We start from the raw sequence: 18,720 nt of genomic DNA, 5'->3' as shown, positions 1-18,720 counted from the left end.
CTGGCACCTCTGGTCAATAGCTGCTTCTGTTTCTGCTCCATTGTTCGACATCATGATGAGACAGAGGGAGTGGTAGTCTTGCAGTGACCCTGAAAGATTCTCAGTCTTTGTCTCAGTCTCAAAATCACCTTATGACAAATGACAAAGTGTCAGACTTTAGTCTTTTAAAAGTGTGGCCACGACTCCTTTAGGTTCCTTTATCCTCTACCATCTACCACATGACTTCATCACACCTGGAACAACAAGGACACTTGCTATTAATGGACTTCAGCATTCAACACTAGACCTTCTGGCCTCAGACAGCCAGGATCCAGAACAGGACATCCTGCTCCATCACCCTAAGCACCGGAGATCCCCAAGGGCCGTCTGTGCTCACCCATGACTGTGTTGCCAGAAACCACAGCAATCTAGTTTGCTAATGACACTACAGTTGTTGGGCGCATCTCCAGCAATGATGACACTGAGAGATAGGGCAGCTTGAGTTCTGGTGCCAAAATCTAGGACTTCACAACCTCACAGACAACATCTCCTGGTCTCTGAACACCTCGTCCGTAGTAAATAAGAAGGCTTGACGGTGGCTTTACTCTCCACAGGAGCCCACTGCTTCTACAGAAGCACCACAGTGAGCTTCTGGACCTGCACCACCACTGTCTGGTGAAACATCTCCATTCCACACAGGAAAGCCCTGCAAAGGTCTAGAAAGGTTTTCTTCTGATGACTCCTTCACAAAGCTCGTATTTTACCTCAAAACACTGTGCAAATGCACACATACACACACACTTCATTCCTAATGCCTGTTGAAAAGTACATCCAGTAGAATAGACCTCTCTGAAGCAGATACACAGGAACCTATTGCCACTCTCTAATGTCAGGTGTGGGCTAGAGGGGTATAAAGCCCCAGCACTGAGCTGTGGAGCAGTGGAACTGTGTTCTCTGGAATGATGGAGGTGCTCCATTCAGTAATAGGGATAAGGTGAAGTGGTGACTATCCATCATCCTGACCTCACTAATGCTCTGGTTGCTGAATGCAATCAAATCCTCACAGCAATGCTCCAAAAACTAGTAGAAAGCCTTTCCTGTACAGTAGAACCAGTTACTCAAAAGGAGGATACACTCTTTATTTAATGTACTTGATTTTGGAAGAAATAATGAATAAGCAGGTGTCCCGATACTTTTGTCCAAATAGTGTATACGAGAGAATGAGATTCAGTGTAAATCAATGGTAATGAATGGCATTGTCCTGACAATAAGACTGGAAGGACTTTATATGTATCTGTAGATCTGGTATTACCAGTAAATTCTGTATAATCTAATATTTATATATGAGATTTATGTCATTATTAGGAAAACATCATGAATTTGAGCTTGAATCCCTGGGGAAATGTGGGGCTAAATGGATTGCCATCCATACTTTTTACTAGTACAAATTATATTTAAAAAAATCATATAATAACTGATGATTTTAGGCTAAAACGACCTGCCAGGAAGCTGCATCCAAGCAGTTGGCAGTAATTGACTGAGGGTGTGTGTAAATCCTGCGCTGCCTCTTTAAACGTGTAAGTTACAGAGAGCCGCTTGCGTGTGGAGCTGCGCATACTTGATGGTCTTCAGAGCGCGCTGGAGCCTCACAGCGAGAGCAGCTCGAGTTTCAGCGGCTCAGGGGAGAAGAGGCTGAAGCAGCTGCGCTTAACTACAGCCATATATTTCTGCCTTTTTATTCATTTTAAACGTCCCAATGATGGTCCTTAAGACTGGGGGTCGATAGTTGTGGGGGTGAAGACTTTCTGTGCTTCCCTGCTGTATGTGTGTGTGTGTGTTTACTGCTGCGATCAGACACCGGAGCAGCAAAGAGGCGTTTCAACGGGACATTAACACTGGGTCGATTAAGGTGGATTCACCCTTCTTTTCCTCTCTCTCTCTCTCTCTCTCTCGCTCTCTTTCTCAATGCTGCTTGCCCCAGAAGAAGGGCTCTGAGAGCTGACTAATAATGTCCTGCACTGGAAACTTGATTTGGGATGTAAGGAAGCGCTCCATCGGCTACAACGATCCCAACGCTGTCAGGGCGAACTATTTAGGTAAGACAAAAACACTAATCGAGCAAGTCCGGGTCCGGAGAGTGAAGATCCACCCCAGGGTTTCGTTCCAGCTGCCGTGCGGTGGCTCTGCTCCCGTTCAGCTGCAGCGGAGCCACCTAGACAGCTGGGACGAAATCCCGGAGTGGCTCTCTACTTTCTGGACCTGGATTCCCATGTCGACTGCTATGCGATGTTTTTGGACTGTGTTCGTGCTTGTGGTCGTTTACAAATCACCCTAATGTGTCTTTTGATAGCTTTTGCGATAGTTCTGTGACCGTTTGTTGACAAGAGAGAGAGAGAGAGAGAGAGAGATGGACAGTGAGAGCGACCAACCAACACTAACACACAGCTTTGTTGGGTAGCTAGCATTGTAGCTATAGCTAGCCGTGTTTGGTCCTGTGCTGGGGGCTGCCCTGGTGAAAACAACACAGCTACACGCAGCTTCTCAGAAGTGGGTCCACATGTAGGCTGTTTTGGTTGACTACGAGTAAAGCTAACGTTTGTTTGCCCACCAGAGACCAGCACACCGTGGGGGGCATGGCTATGGCAGGCTAACGTTACACACAGGCTAAGCGTTAGCTTTTGGCAGGGCAGTGGGTTAGCCTGCTGTAATCCAGCTAGAGCTCCAGGAGCACAACAAACTGACGCTCTTAGCGGGGGTCAAAGTCAACCTGAGAAATAGTGTTGGTCAGCAAGACCACTGTCAAGCCAGATGAGGCACGGAAGCTGTCAGTGGTCGGAAATGGACGCTGTGTAAAGTGTTTTGGCTGGCTGGTTTCTGTCTCCATTTTTATCTGCGCCTGTCAGTCCTCCTGAAACGGGCTGGGAGTTAAGAGGGGCTTGAGTTGGTGTCCCTGATGCTGAGTGGGACAGGAACGTCCAGAGATAATAAGTGTGGAATAGGGCTGGGGTTGTTGTCATACTGCCAGCATGGTGTGTTTTTAGATCGCAACTACATGCATGTGTGATAACCTTCCTAAAAAGAAGGAGGACCACATCAGAGTAGCTGTGGAAATGGGGTGAGAGGGTAGAGGAGCTGTAAGATCAGTGTCTGTAAGATCAGTAAACTGTAGAAGTTTAACATGTACCGGATCATGTTGCATAAATAAATTGGATCTGCAGGAAGCAATCAAGAAAAGACCCTAAAAGATCCTGTTTACACCTCACACCTCACTTCATGCGTCCTGGGTAAGGCCTGGCCACGTCAAAAAAGTGCAAGTCTGAACACACCCAAGACCCAAGACAAATCTGATCACTCAAAACCACTTCAGCAGGAGGTCTGAGCTGCATTACAGCCATGTGTTATTCCAGTGTAAACACATTCGTCTCTCAACAACCAAAACACCAGTAATAATTGATGTGCAAAAAGCAAATTTGTATATTCTGTCCCACACAGTAGTTGGATGTCAGTCTGAATATAATTGGGGATGCAATTGACTAAGTGTAAAAGGATGTGGCTAAAATGGTATTGGGATATAATCCAGATACTGAAGTGACCAGGTGTAAATGGGGTCAAAAACACTGGATGTGGGGTAAGTATTATTGTGAAACTGGAAGCAAGAAGGTATATTGGGGTTTTTGTTTTTCCATCAAATCTTAACATGAACAGGCATAACATGAAAACACTGCATCATATGTATGAAATCTGAGTAAAAGAAAAGTTTACTTTCTATCCAGTCAGAACAGTGGGATCTGCTATCCCTGCTAACTCTGCTATTTAGCCATGATCTGGCCATTTGCCTTGTCCTACCTCTAATACACAAGTCTCCACAACCCCATTATCAATTAACATGATCAATGTTCAAACAACATTTATTCTGCAACTTATATAATATGTGTATATATATATAAGTTTTATATATTACACACACAATATACCTATTATTATCTGATTTAAAAAAAAAAAAAAAAAAAAAGTAGGGGAGGTAACCCTAGATCTAGGGACGCACCGATAACACTTTCCATTCCGATATCGATACCAGATTATCAAGCCTATAGTCTGCCGATACAGATACCAACTCTAATTTAAATACTCCATAGATGGCTATAAAGCCTAATATTTGTTGTGTTCCACTTTTTATAGGTTGTACTATTTATATTGTATACTAAATAAGAAATAATAAGCTTGAAAGAGCAGCATTTACTGGTTGAGTAACTGTACATTTGAAAAGTTTCAGAGCTATGAAAAATTAGAAATTGCCACAATGCAGACAGACGTGCAAGTAAGGGAAGCTTGCTAAGAGCTTTTTTAATCATTATTTAAAATTCACATTTTAGAGCAGTAAATGCCTGGTTAGGAACAAAAAGTGCTTATGCAGCGATTTCACATTCAGGTGCATCATGTCTCTGTGCTAAACTTCAATGTGTGGCCTTTAAACAAGCTGCTGAAACTCGACGTTTTCAGAAAAATGCTAACGCTTCATTAAACGTGTGTTTAATGGTAATAACTAATTATGACTGCCTTTTGTTAGTTGTTTGTTTTAAATGTTTGGTTTCAGAACAAAGTATGTAAACAAAAATGTTCCTTGAGAAAAAAAATAAATAAATAATAGGGCTTCTTGGGATCTGTGCTCTCTATTGCCGATACAGACACTGTGTCAGTATCTGCGACGATGCAGATACGGTATCAATTTCTATAGAGGGACCCGTTCTTTAAAGCACAGTTGTTGAAGAAGTAGTTCTTGCTGTTGTAACCAGAGAAATCATGGTGTAAACTGTTGCCATAATCATTAGGCTGTGGTTCTATTATTTCGTGCTTGCTGTGAAAGAAGCATTGCCTATATTTTAAGAAACTTTCATAAGTATAATTTCTCAAGATTTAATAGGTAAATGACGTTAATATGTTAAGAGTGGGTTATCTTTTTATAAATAGCCAAACTCTGAATAAAACCATCTCAGTGCATGTCCCAACATTAAACATTTAACCTTAATTGTAGTTGGTTATATATTTTACATTTGTGGACACTTAGCATTTAGCGTTTTATTAAATAATTTGCTGCATTGAGTTGTTTCTTTTCAGGTAGTAGACAAATATAAGTTTTTATAAGTTTAAAGTTTTTGTAAAATACAGTAATGTTTAAAAGAGGAAACCACTGTCTATCTTAATAACTTCCACCTACCCTGACTGTGACCTGTCCAGCCCTCTGCCTACCCCAAGCACTGCTCTCCACCTGCCTTGGTATCATTATTTTGGCTTTTGTCTACTCTTATAAACTCATTGTAGATTCGGCATACTCTGTAACTTGTCTTGGCCTCTGCCTTTCTGAATGCTGTCCTTGGTCAAGTAGAACGTCTTGGTCAGCTATATCAAAAGGGAGCTCTGAGATCTTGGGGAAACTTGACGGACAGCTTGCCTGAATTTCAGATTTTTTAATCACTCAAGAAGTGCACTGAAATGTTCTGAAAAATTAAATTATGCTTATTACTACTGAGAAAATCTGTTAAATGAATGGATGTGAGAATTGAAATGTTTAGGCCTGTAGTCAGCTTTTTTTGTCTTTTAGCTAAGGTCATCAAACAAAAGCTGTTTTGTTTTTTTCCACACTGTAATGGTTGATGGACAATATTTGGGATATTTAAGCAAGAATTATTGATTTATTTTTTTATAAAATGGAAATGGAAATCACAGCAACTTGATTTTAAGCATGATTAAATAATGCATTTTACTCTGTTGCTGAAAACGAATGGTTCTCTACAAAAGTATTGGGTATCTGAGAAAGTATGTAAAACATATATGTAAAACTGGACAGTAATTTTATTTTTTTTAAATACTAATATTAACATAAGCATTTAAAACACCTACACATAAACAGTGCACTATGTATGAGTGTTGGCTTAACAATATTCAGAAACACTTTACAGTTTCCAATCATTACCTTATCTACTCAGTCCTTCATTACATCAAATATTATATGATTGTCATGATATATCACTTTTTCATGATACTTATTGATATTTATTGGTCTTCGTGATCCCCAAAATGCATCAGTAGCCGCATGTTCGCTATTTAGACACTCTCCCATACCTGGTACAGTCAATGTGCTGCACTTCAGCTGGTTAACCAGGACTAATTACACTGTTTGTAGTGAAATGTGCAGTTAATCAGTGTTATGAGTAAGCACTGAAGATATCCTCAATATGCTTAGAAAAACATATGGTTTATCACAATGCTATAAGATATCATCATATTGCCCACCTCTGGGTGTGTGTGTGTGTGTGTGTATGTGTATGTGTGTGTGTGTGTGTGTGTGTGTGTGTATGTGTGTGTGTATATATATATATATATATATATATATATATATATATATATATATATATATATATATATATATATATATATATATGTAAGAAATCCCATCATTGAGTTATGAGGCAGTTTAGGCCTGCCTGTGTGCACAGTGGGAGGTTGTTTTGATATAATGCTAAACTGACATTTAAAGGAGGTGGTGTCATTTTTACTCCTACTACTAAGGAAACAGTGAAGCCTGCTACCCGCCCTGACGCATCTGTTTCTCGCATAAGCAGCGAGCTTAGACTGTGTTAATTGTTGTCTAACCAATCAGCTAAGGTTTTGCTGTAATGTCAGGCTGCACCTTGTCCACAACTTCTGAGGTCTGGTAGAAGCATTAGCCTAGTTAGTGAGGTAGAAGGGTGGCATATCGTGTGTGTGTGTGTGTGTGTGTGTGTGTGTGTGTGTGTGTGTGTGTGTGTGTGTGTGTGTGCCGTATTTAGCTTGGCTGGGCCGCATGCTGTTAGGGCTGTTGCTGCTAATCGACGGGGAATACACAGAGCAAAACCTAAATTTAGTCCAAGGCCAGTGATTGGTGTGGGACCCTTCCACGCTGAAGTTCTGAAATCAAGTGACTGTGGCAAGCGTTAGCCCAGATTCAATTCTGAATGCACCGATATTACATACCCATCGGTACCCTTCATGAGCTTACAAAAATATTGGAACCCTCCATTTCTAATATTTGGTGAAGCCTCCCCAGATGGGAATAACATGACTATGGCAATTCCTGTAGCACTGAACGTGGTAGGAGAACACTTTTGAGCGATGCTATAGAAGAACCTCTTTTCTTGTCATAAGGAACCATGTCTGTATAGAGATGTGTGATTGAAAAGAACCTGTACACTGAGTGAAGTGTCTTCAGAAGGTTTTCCATTATGAACAATTGTCTTTTATGGAACTAAAAGTTGTTCTTCACCATTTGGAGCACCTTATTTTTTTTTTCCGGATCGTTGTTTAGGCGCCTTGAACCACTCCTCCATGCAGAACCTCCATTTCCGGTTTCTTGATAGTAGCTGCTTTCCAAAGCCTGGGCCGCAGCACAGGTTTGCTGCATTTCTCGGCCGCTACATCATAGAAGGCTGTCCTGAAGTGAAGGACCCTGCGTATGCAGCTTATGTTCGGAGTAATTTGGAGGATGCAACTCCAATGTGGAGTCCTCTACCGATGACTCGTCCTACCTTGGTTGCAGCCTAGGTTTTGGAACGCAGCTATTATTGAAATTTTGCTCAGGGGGAACCTTCTACAGTACACACCACAGATTTTTGCATCGGGTTAAAATGTGTGTTTGGGGTCATCATCTTGCTGATGTTCCACCCACTAACAAATCTCCTGACATTTAGCTTATTATGCTATTAATTCTTTTTTGCAAGACCCCCTGGACCACTAGCAGCAAAGCAGCCCCAAAGCAGCGGTGATACACCACCAGATTTGACAGTGGGCATCAGATGCTTTTCTTTGATTGCTTTTCTTTTACTTATGTCAAATTTCTCAATGATGTGCATGACCAAGTTCAGAGTTTCTCATCTGACCGCCCCCAGACTCCAGTTATTGTAACAATGGCATTGAGGTGCTGCATTCTGTGGTTAGGAAGGCAGTCTTCTTTTGTGGAACTTTTCCAAAATGCTTCTGGTCATGGCGGTGGTGGTGTCTGACGCGGAGTTTTACAATTGGACGACTCCAATTCTCCAAAGAGTCAGCTAAGCTGTGCAGCCTGGAAACTCTGATCTTTGGGTTTCTCCACTTTGCCTTTCTTTCCGTTCTCCTGACGGGTGGCAGGGTGGTGTGTATGGGGAGTACACATAAAAAATCTTAATTGTTCCATGCTTTTAAACTTTGTTTCTTAAACTACTGCCCTGATTGTGCTCGGTGGTATATTGTAATCTGTTCAGGCCCTTCTGGACCTTCTGTCTCAGTTGAGTTGACAGCTCTTTAGTTCTGCCTGTATTGATGGATGATAAAGTTACATATGTGACACATCATATTTCCATCCCATATATAGACCATATATATAGACTAGGAGCAATACAAAGGCACCTATAGTTGTGTATCACATGTTTTTGAAACAATATACTGAAAACTACTATAAAATATTATAAAACTATAGAACACTGCTTTTTAATAGTTACCAGGTTCCCTCTTTATGTTTTATCATAATTTTTTGCCTAGTTTCAAGGAGGGGTTGCCAATAATTCTGGAGTTGACAGTCATGGCTGAGATTGTGGACTTTTATAGATCAACAGCTTCTTGCACTACCTTATGCTTAAATGCTTAGAATGGGGGTAGACAAACTCATATCAGGCCTGTATTGGCAGGAAATGCTGGATGGGACATCAAAAGAAATCAACGAAGTACAACGAATATGATCATCCAGTCCTGTATCTGATCTAGCAGTGAAACGCTGTCTGATGTGATGTTAGCTGTGCCTGTCTTGCTGTTGAGTAATAGTTTGAGAATGATGGTCCACATTTAGACGCTCATCTGGCTGTTGCTCAAGATATCATTAATGTAGTATCAGTGCATCTCTAAGTGTGGAATAAGCCCCTTGTAGCTGATTGACAATACAAAGGCTTCAGCACAAAGACTGCAGGATTACTAACCCTAGGACAGCTTTCAGTTTCCTCTGGTAACTGATGCAATATCTTAGTGTGGGCAGATGCAGCTGGAGAGCTAGACTGCCACCAGTTCTGAACGAGAAATCTGCATCCAGTTCAGAACAGAAAACAGCTCTGAGAAAAGTTGTTGAGTGTGTTGTCAGAAAGGACTTCCACAAATAGTCCATCAGTCACATGAAATTGGAGGAAGCACATTCTGCCACCCCACAAAAATTAATGAACGTAACATTTTTTGCAATTAGAAATCAGCTTAAATCAGTGTATAAAATGTGCTAATTAGTGTTTTAGCAAATTTGTCTGGATCTGTCATCGTCCTTATGCATATTCATGAGAATGTCAAAAAGAGAGATTTATACCTTTTTATTTTTTTTTCCCCCTCCGCAGGCAGGAGAGAATTTGTGCAGCGTCTGAAGCTTGAGGCCATACTCAACGTGCACGATGGCTGTGTGAGTATCAAAAACTCTTTCACCTTGGTTCATAGATCCGAGTCTGCTCACTGATTTCCCCCCTCCAGCAGAGTTTTTCTTCTTTTGAGTTCAGATTGAAACGTCTTAGAGGACGTGTCTCTCTGGGTTTGCCTGATTGTGTGTGTGTGTGTGTGTGTGTGTGTGTGTGTGTGTGGCCTGGAATTCTCTTTTATCTGTTAATGGCTTGAACCTGGAGGCTGATAGACACCAGACTGTGCCTAGCGCTGTCGTGGTCTATACTTGAGCAAACTCAGCCCCAAATGAAAACACATCACCAAGGTGGCCTTACGCCATTTGTTATGTGGTGACGTGTTTTACAAGGTCTTGGTCTGAAATTTAATTAGACTCTAATTTTGATGTATTGCTTGCAGTCAAAGAGATGGCAGTTTGGGCAAATTGTACACTGTACATGTCATTTTCCTATTGTTCTAGAGGAGATGCTGTGTTTAGATCTGATGATCATTATGTTTTATTATATTTACTATTGAGATTTTAACAGAAGCACTATTGGAAGTGGAGCTAACAGAATTGTGGCCTAGCTGGGTGTGCGATATTGCCTTTTTTTTTTTTTTTTTGAGCTTCTTTTGATAACGATAATTAGACAATACTTTTTATTCTTCAAAAGTATTGCATTGTGCTAGCCTGTTATGCGTATTTACTTAAAACTGAAGCATTCAAGTAAAAAATAAATACAAGTAAAAAATCATACTAAAACAGTGCTCTATTTCATGTTATATTGTAATTTAATATGAATGTACTAATATAATTTATATTTCATTTATTTATTTCTTTTATTATATTATAATTAAATTTTTTATGTTTTAAGTTTTATCATTTTTATTTCACTTAAACTGTAAATTACGTGACTGCACTCTCTGACAGTCACATAATCTGACCATGTCTGTCCCTGTCAGAATATGTAACTGCACACAAGTAGAAATCTCTGTACCAACTCACTGAGCTCACAGAATTAGATGGTCACAGATTACGGTCCAGCAGGTCCTTGGCTGGTTTCGGGCTGTAGTGAGCTGCGGACTCCTGAAGTTTTTAATTATCTTCATATTCATTTTCGTTTCACGATTTACGAAGCATAAAATACGCCTCCAAGCTAGTGAGGACGAGCCAGGCCTAGCAACTAAGTCTAATGCCACAGACTGGCAGGGTGTTGGTGTGTGTTTTTTTTAATTTTTTTTATTTTTATTTTTATTTTTTTGGGGTCTCCTAGTGACTCCAGTCATTCCTAGTGGCTGGCTTGTGTTGTGGTGAACATGTAGGCTATGTTAGCACGCTGCATGCACTCCATGCACATGTGAAGTAGTCTATCCTATCAGGCTAACGGGCGCAGTGAATATGTAAACTCTTAAGGCGTGTTTTTGAGTGGTTTCCACAAAGTGAGTGACATTCTCGATAATGTCTATTTGCACATTGTTTTAAAACAACAATTAAGATATCATAGACGGTACATATCGCACACCATATCGCACATGGTTTGGTAATTTTTATCATTAATGTTTAAATAGTCTGACCAGAGGAGGATGGGTCCCCCTTGTGAGTCTTGGTTCCTCACAAGGTTTCTTCCTCCAGCTCTGGGGGAGTTTTTCCTTGCCACTGTCGCTGTTGGCTTGCTCACTGGGGGTCTTTGACCCTTCACGTCTTACGTTATTTCTTCTTTCTTCTTTGTCTCTGTCTTTTATTAATCACTATTTATGTAAAGCTGCTTTGTGACGACAACAGTTGTAAAAAGTGCTATACAAATAAATCTGACTTGACTTGACTTGACACCCTTATTAGCTGGCGTAGCTCTGTGGTCATGAGAATCTGTAGTTACCTTCAGTAACTAATTCATTTACTTTGGTGAATTGTCTTTACCTAGATACATTGTCTCTACATACTTTCTGAAAGTAGTAGCATAATATTAGTTAAGTTTGAATGTACCATTTAACTGGTTATTATCTCAATAATAATTTAAAACACAAAAAAAGTTTTTAATTGTATTTAGTGCTTCACTTAATGCACTAAATGTAATTAAAAAGACTGATTTTGTTGTCCTTGTACAAAAACATGTACTTGTCAGTGTTCTGGAAGTACTGACAACAGCAAAAGTATGTTGCTCTGATAATGTTAACATTTGTCATATTAATAGTAAAATATCGTCCCATTGCTTAACCCTAGCTGTACTTTTGCGTGTATGCACATAATAGTAGCAGATTCTGAAAATTGGTTGTTTCTATCTGCTCTCAGCAAACCGTGCTATTAACTAATACAGATGTAGCGCTGGGCGATATGACCATAGATTAATTTGACAGTTAATTTAACATGTTATCTAGATTATGATTAATGAACGATTGTATAAGATGCTCAAGTTGATCAGTTGGTGCATGTTGCTTCCATGACACAGACTGAACGTAGAGGAGTCACGGGACTGCACGCATGCGGTAGTATGTTTTTTTTTTAGTTTTTTTTTAAGGGTCAGTGCATAACACACATAGTGAGGAAAGTACTATCAGAACTAAAAAAAACTTTTAACAATAAAAGAAAATCAACATAATCCGCACAGGCAAGATTATGTTTGTTAGAAGTTCTGAATGTGGGTTTCTATTAATATTTGATTATTTGCCCAGCCCTATACAGATATTCTAGGTTCCAGCTATATAGACACTTTCATACTTTCATTTTTAAAAGAAGAATTTATGAATTATTCATGTAGGTGCATTTGATTTGTGCACATACATACTTTCACACACAATATTAACTAGCCAGCTGAGCTGCATTTCACTCGGTAGAAGTACTCGTCAGTTTGTGCCAGAATGCCTTTCTGCTTGTAATATCCTCAGACTGTGATGCATCTAATAACTGATTATTTCTGCCACACATATTCCTCATTTTGTGATGCATAAATCGATAAATCACCCTTACAGGCCAGCCTAAACCCAAACCTAGAAGCTCTAGCGGAGTAATCAACTTTAGGCCTGTTACTTATGCCTGATTTCTAAATTTCCTGGCAGTTTTCTGCAGCAAAATAAACGCTTCTAAAAGTTAAAAGTTTCTGTGATCTGTCTGTTATCTTGCACCATTTTCAGAAATAGAAATATGTGAAGAGTAAAAAATAGTGTCTGCAGTGCACTTTCCTTTCCATAAGATGAGTGTGTCTTATCAGCGAGCTGAAGATAATGTTTCGGTTTTCGTTCCATCACATCCTTCCCACATTTAGCACAGCCTGTCTAGCGTCATCAACACGTCAGCCAGGCACAGTGACCGTGTGGTAGAGTGGGACACAAACTAATGAGGGGTCAAACGCAACATTTTTTTTCTCTGTTTCAGTACAAATCAGCTTTTTCTTGTTATATCTATATTTAAAATATTTATATCTAAATTTGAACAGTAATCAGACACCTATGTCTTTAATGACTATTTAAGCTTCAGGCCTTACATGCCTCTGTAAGCAGTTGTTCGTAGAACACAATTTTCAGCAAATCCTAATGAACAGTTGCTCTGTCTTTCATACTTTTTGGCAGAAATCACAGCTTGCAAATGCTTTCTGTAATGGGCTAAAAGTCTTTCAGTTCTTGCGGTTGAATTATTTTCACATCCTTATTTTCACAGGCCTCTAGTTCTAAGATATTCTTGGGTTATCTTGCTGCAAAGCTTGTTAAACCTATATCCACAGATTGTCTGTGATGTTTAGGTCAAGGAATCATGAGGGTCATGCCAAAAGCTTCAGTTTCTTTCTCTACAAGAAGCCAATGGTGGATTTTGGAGTATGGAATGCTAACCCAGGCAATGCTGCACAGTGAAACTGTGCACCACTCTCTTGACTCTGATTCTTGGCAGTCCTGTGGGGCTCAATTTGGCTGTCTTACCAGCTTTTGAACAGTTCTCTCTCTGACCTCCACGACTCCCCTAACTTCCTTTTCTTTTACGTTGTAGAAACCTCAAGCAGAGAATGTTTGGATTTCTTTTTTAAGCCTTTCTCTTCATTGTGAGCGTTTTCGTTTTCAAATTTACTTTCGTTTTCATATCTTTAGACACTTGCTTAGAGGGCCCTTTGGGTGCTGAGTGTTGGCCCAGTTTTGTTAGCAAGGTTTGAGAAGGCAGAAAATGTACAAAGCTTGTCTGAAAATTTAGTCAATGCCATCTGATTTGCTATTTTATATGTGGTATAAAAGCCAGAGTGATTGTTATTTAGGGTTTGCTCTGCTGAAATATTGCTTTATTTTTGATTAGCCACAAAGGCTGTGTTTACTATGTCAATGTTAAAAAGGGCCAAGGGTGCCCAAACTATGGCATAAGACTGCACCAGCCTCCACACGGTGGGGTTAGTTTTAACTTGGCCTTCCCCAAATAAACAATATGAGAATTGTATATGTCCCCATATGAATTCAGGAAAGTTAATACGTCAGGGACGTAAATTTTATTTATTTATATATATATATATATATATATATATATATATATATATATATATATATATATATATATATTGGTTTAAAAGCTCTTTTAAACCAAAATATTTGACTCGAACTACACTGTATTGAATTAAAATCAGTTGGCCAGCTGTTTTGGCACCTGTTACATGTAGCCCCTCTATCTGTTATACAGATGTGCAGGTAGTTTGTAGTTTGTACATGTGTAATTGTCTTTTTTTTTATTTATTTTATTTTAATCCAGAAGTGTACTGGGTGAAGATAAACATGGGGAAATATGAGAGGTAAATGTATTATAGTGGGCTTTTACTAGAGCGACTCGGGTCAAATGGAGCAGTCCAGTGTAATGAAGTTTTCTGTTCTCCCAACACATTTGTAACACCAGAAATGGACCAGGGTACATCAGCCTCTGCAGGTTGAGTTAATGAACTATTGATCGATGCTTCGGTTGACTACTGCATTGTGCTTCACTATATTTCACTACCAGGACGCCATTGTGTGTATTATTGCTTTAGTCCAGGCTACAGAATTGGAAGTGGCACACTGTGGCAGAGTGTGCTATTAAGTTTAGTGTTCTCCATTTAAAAAGTGCCCACGGACGCTTGCGTTTTACTGCAGAGCTTTTCTGTCCTAAGTGAATTCTGTGTGAATTGGCTAGTTCAGCAGCTGTCTGTTTCTCTGTTTTTTTGTTTTTTTTTTGTTTTTTTAGGTTAACACCATATCCTGGAATGACACTGGAGAATACATCTTATCAGGATCTGATGATACCAATTTGGTTATCACAAACCCCTACAACAGAAAGGTAAGTTTAGGCTGAGGGGAAAAAAACCTGGCATTTCTATTTTCCATCTTCAAAACTGCTTTTACATGCTTTTGCAGTTTGCAATTTAGCAACTGTAGCCCATAACAAACAGTAACAATAACTTTACACACATTACTGTGTTGTGATTTACAAAATTATTAATTGAATGTTGATATAATTACCTGCTGTTTTTAAGCTGGTAGTATATTCAGGCTCATGCAGATGGTGTTGCTATAAACACCTGCGGGGTGTGTGACAGGACCGGATTCCTAGATTGAGAAGACGTGGTACAGTGCAGTGAATGTCTCGTTGGATGTGTGGTGATTGGTATGCTGACTCTGCAGGTGTATCGACGCATACGGTAATGCGGGTCTACCAGCAGTGGCAGAAATCCCTTCTGCAGAAGTACCATATGTTCATTGTATGCAGTTCCTTGTGGCATGTTCTTTCAGAAATCGGGTGTGAGGGACCTGCGTTGCCTACTAGAACCAATTCTTGCCTGGAAGCGAAGCGATTTTAATTTACCACCCATGAAACTGGTCCCTGGTGGGTTTTTTTTTCTTTTTTTTTTTTTTTTTCCCTTCTTCTTTTCGGCCACAATACTGGTAAGAATTTAGACTGTAGACTGGGATTTCTGCCACTGCTGATAGACCTGTATGACCGTACCTTCACTGCACTGTGCCACCTCTTCTCAGTCGATCAGTCCTGTCCCACACCCTGGAACTATTTCCTCATGCGGCAACATCTGCAAGAGCCTAAAGCTACTACCCCCCTAAATACTTAAGGTGACTTATTGTTTGTCATCGGACTTACATTTTCATTGTATAATTGGTAGTCATTTGTAAGTCATGTGAGGTCTTTTTATACCAAATTTTACTGAGGTTAAAAGATTTTAGGCCCTCGACTTCATTTTGTGCCCAACATTAACTCCATGGAAGCACAACCTCTGCTGGCATACTGTTTTAATATAGAACACTGAGGTGTTCTGTCACGCATGCTATCTGTTAGCTGGGCAACGTAAGCCAAAAGTCAAGACTGTGCAGCCACTGTGGCTTATCCTGGCTTATAGAGCAATGTTTCATGGAATAAAGCAGGTTCAGATGTAGGGGAAAAAAAAAAAGTGTGTGTGTGTGTGTGTGTGTGTGTGTGTGTGTGTGTGTGTGTGTGTGTGTGTGTAAGCCTTATTAGTATTAGTAGTAAGAATCTGTTTAATAAGAGTGAGGTTCATGATTTGTCAGGCTCGAACATGTTCCTGGTAAGGCTTCATGAAACAAAACCAGCAAGTGCTTACTTGTTCATCACTGAGTAACTGGTGTCAGTAACTGGTGTTCTGGAGCTTCTACAGGGTGTTTGTCAGTATTTGTTATTTAGCTGCTTACTTAGTTATTTAGGTTGTTCCAACCTTTTTAAACCCTAATTGAGCAGTATTGATGGTTGCTGGATTTGTCATAAGTAGCTTATTGCAGCTGAGGCGCAAAACTTTTGTATCTTAAAATGGCAACTTTACAGCTTGAAGGAAAGCGCCTTCTTAATTTCCAATAGAAGTCAATGTAAATAAAAGCTTTGGATTTATTTTTAAGCATTTCTGTTGGCCCATTCATCATGAAGCTTGAACACAACGTGAAGAAAAACAGTCAAACAGTACAAATCAGCCAAAATGGGCATTATTAATTTTTTTTTTTTTTTTTTGGCAAAACTATTAACAATGTTGTATTCCCTAAGAGAGTACCATGAAAATATTATACTTTATTAAACTTTATTAAATAGAGTCAGTAGAATCAGAATGATGCAAACCAAAGACAAAAGTCTTTCATTTTTAATATGGCTGGCGTCCAATAAATATCCCATCCTACTGTTTTTCCATCAGGTTAAAACAACTATTCGTTCTGGTCACCGGGCCAACATCTTCAGTGCAAAATTCATGCCTCTCACCAACGATCAGCAGATTGTGTCCTGCTCAGGAGACGGCATCATCTACTACACCCACACGGAGAAAAGCGCAGACATCAACAGGCAGTGCCAGTTCACCTGCCACTACGGAACTGCTTATGAGGTGTGTAGATTGTGCAAGTAGTGTTAAGGTGCTCGGATTTTCCATAAACATGGGGGGGGAGGTGAAAGCAGCAGAACATGCATAGATATGCATTCGATGTCTTAGTCATTATGATTGTGCATAGTCAGTATTGTCCTACACTTAGAAATCTCTCCCTTCTTATCTTTCCTTTTTCTGTAGATAATGACCGTTCCAAACGACCCCTACACCTTCTTGTCCTGTGGCGAGGACGGCACAGTAAGGTGGTTTGATCTGCGCATGAAGACCAGCTGCACGAAAGAAGACTGTAAAGATGTGAGAAGATCATGACTATGCAGTTTAAATCCCACAAGTTCTCCATATTAACTGTTGCACGAGAATGCGTTCACTTGAGTTCAGGTTCCTTATACAACACCAACTTAATTGTCCAGTCACACGTTCCGTCTGGACCCCGTTTGGAGTTTAGCAGGTCTTACCCTTTTCTTCATAATGCGATGGGTCCCAGGAAGAAAACATCATTAGCTTTGATTTTGGCTGCCAAGCAGCATGTTCAGACACTCTTTAGTCTCTGTGTTGTCCCTATGGCGATTTGCAGCTTTTCTCATTAACTTCTCTCAGGAGGTGCTTCCTGCTCTGATCTGAGATCAGGTCCCCTCGCATAACCCTAATCTTTGTCATCCTGGCTGGAAAAGAACAGCCATGCCTGATCTTCTCTTGTGGGAGGCACTGAAGCATGCTGTACGTTCAGCCTACACCCTCTACTTCACAACTTTCTCTTCCTATGATTATGTGTGAAAGTTGTTAAAGTGAAAGCCTTTTTTGAGCAGAGCGTTTTTTCTAAAGCGGTTGTTTTGGTCAGAAAGTGTAGTTTTCACACCCGCATGCTCTTGGTCTCAAACTCTCACTGTCCGATACATCTTCTGCAAACACGTCACGCTTTCTACACTGGGAATGAGCCTAAGTCACCCCCCATCTCTACACATCAACAAGAAAATCAGTTAGTGCTCTCCCGTACTCCGACTCCAGTGCTGTGCATTATTGATTAGACCGATGTACCGTTTGTGGAGAGGAAAGCACTTGTGTCTTCTTTCTCCCTTACCTTAGTTGAGCACACTCGATGCTGTTAGGGATTTTAGATTGACATATACTTATTTAACCTAACCCCCCTGTTTTTATTTTCACTTGTTTTTGTTCTTTCCTCCCAAAATATCAGGATATTTTGATAAACTGCCGGAGAGCTGCTACCTCGATATCCATTTCTCCTCTGGTGCCCTATTATCTTGCTGTGGGATGTTCAGACAGCTCAGTTCGAATCTACGACAGACGAATGCTTGGCACAAGAGCTACGGGTGAGAACGTCTTGTGCTCTACTAATTACATTCGTCTCTATTACACAGAGTGTATGACCGCAGTGCCATTAATCGATTTTTGAGAACTGGCCCATTTAAGTCAACATCAGTTTCTTAGTACCTGCATGGCATGAATACCAAACTAAAAAGCTAAAAAGTCTTGCTTAAATAATAGGGGTGTATGGGTACACCGGGATTTGGACCTCATGGTTCCAGGTTTCCTTGCCTTAATGTTAAACAGACAGTCTGGCAGGTTACAGTTTGTTACCCCTGAGGTAGTTAATACAGCCTGTTGTGAATTAAACAGTAAAATGTTTCAATGTTAGCATGCCTGATGTTTTCCACACACACACACACACACACACACACACACACACACACACACACACACACACACACACCTCCTACAGCTGTCCAGTGACTTGTCTGCTCCTCCGTGAGTTAAAGCAATTGAGCGTGGCGTGACTTGAAATATAATATTTATTATTATAAGCTAAAGTTTTCTTTTCCTGTACAGCTGCTATTTTAGATACAGGGTTTTTGTGTGACACCCACAATATAATAATTAGAGAGCAGAGACTACATAAGGCTCATTTTGCTTTTGGATGAATTGCTCCCTTTGTCATGTCTTGATAAATTGCTAAAAAATAACATAGCAGAAGCTCCAGGAT

General features: G+C 40.1%; 1 protein-coding gene across 6 annotated transcripts in view; it reads left to right on the top strand.

Annotated features, from left to right (window-relative positions):
• The first annotated feature begins 1,626 nt into the window (after positions 1 to 1,626).
• Positions 1,627 to 18,720, top strand: part of dcaf6 (ddb1 and cul4 associated factor 6) — a 44,568-nt gene continuing 27,474 nt past the window's right edge. For all 6 annotated transcript variants that reach the window (XM_072686241.1, XM_072686240.1, XM_072686238.1 and 3 more), the window contains exons 1-6: positions 1,627 to 2,075; positions 9,360 to 9,421; positions 14,576 to 14,668; positions 16,536 to 16,721; positions 16,902 to 17,015; positions 17,914 to 18,049. In XM_072686241.1, coding sequence (XP_072542342.1) covers positions 1,988 to 2,075; positions 9,360 to 9,421; positions 14,576 to 14,668; positions 16,536 to 16,721; positions 16,902 to 17,015; positions 17,914 to 18,049 — 679 coding nt within the window. In that variant the 5' untranslated portion in view covers positions 1,627 to 1,987. The remainder of the gene's footprint in view (positions 2,076 to 9,359; positions 9,422 to 14,575; positions 14,669 to 16,535; positions 16,722 to 16,901; positions 17,016 to 17,913; positions 18,050 to 18,720) is intronic.

The sequence above is a fragment of the Salminus brasiliensis genome, chromosome 8 (genome assembly GCF_030463535.1).
Source record: "Salminus brasiliensis chromosome 8, fSalBra1.hap2, whole genome shotgun sequence".
Classification (NCBI taxonomy): domain Eukaryota; kingdom Metazoa; phylum Chordata; class Actinopteri; order Characiformes; family Bryconidae; genus Salminus; species Salminus brasiliensis.
The sequence above is the reverse complement of the archived record's forward strand: the minus strand, read 5'-3'. Positions and strand labels throughout refer to the sequence as shown.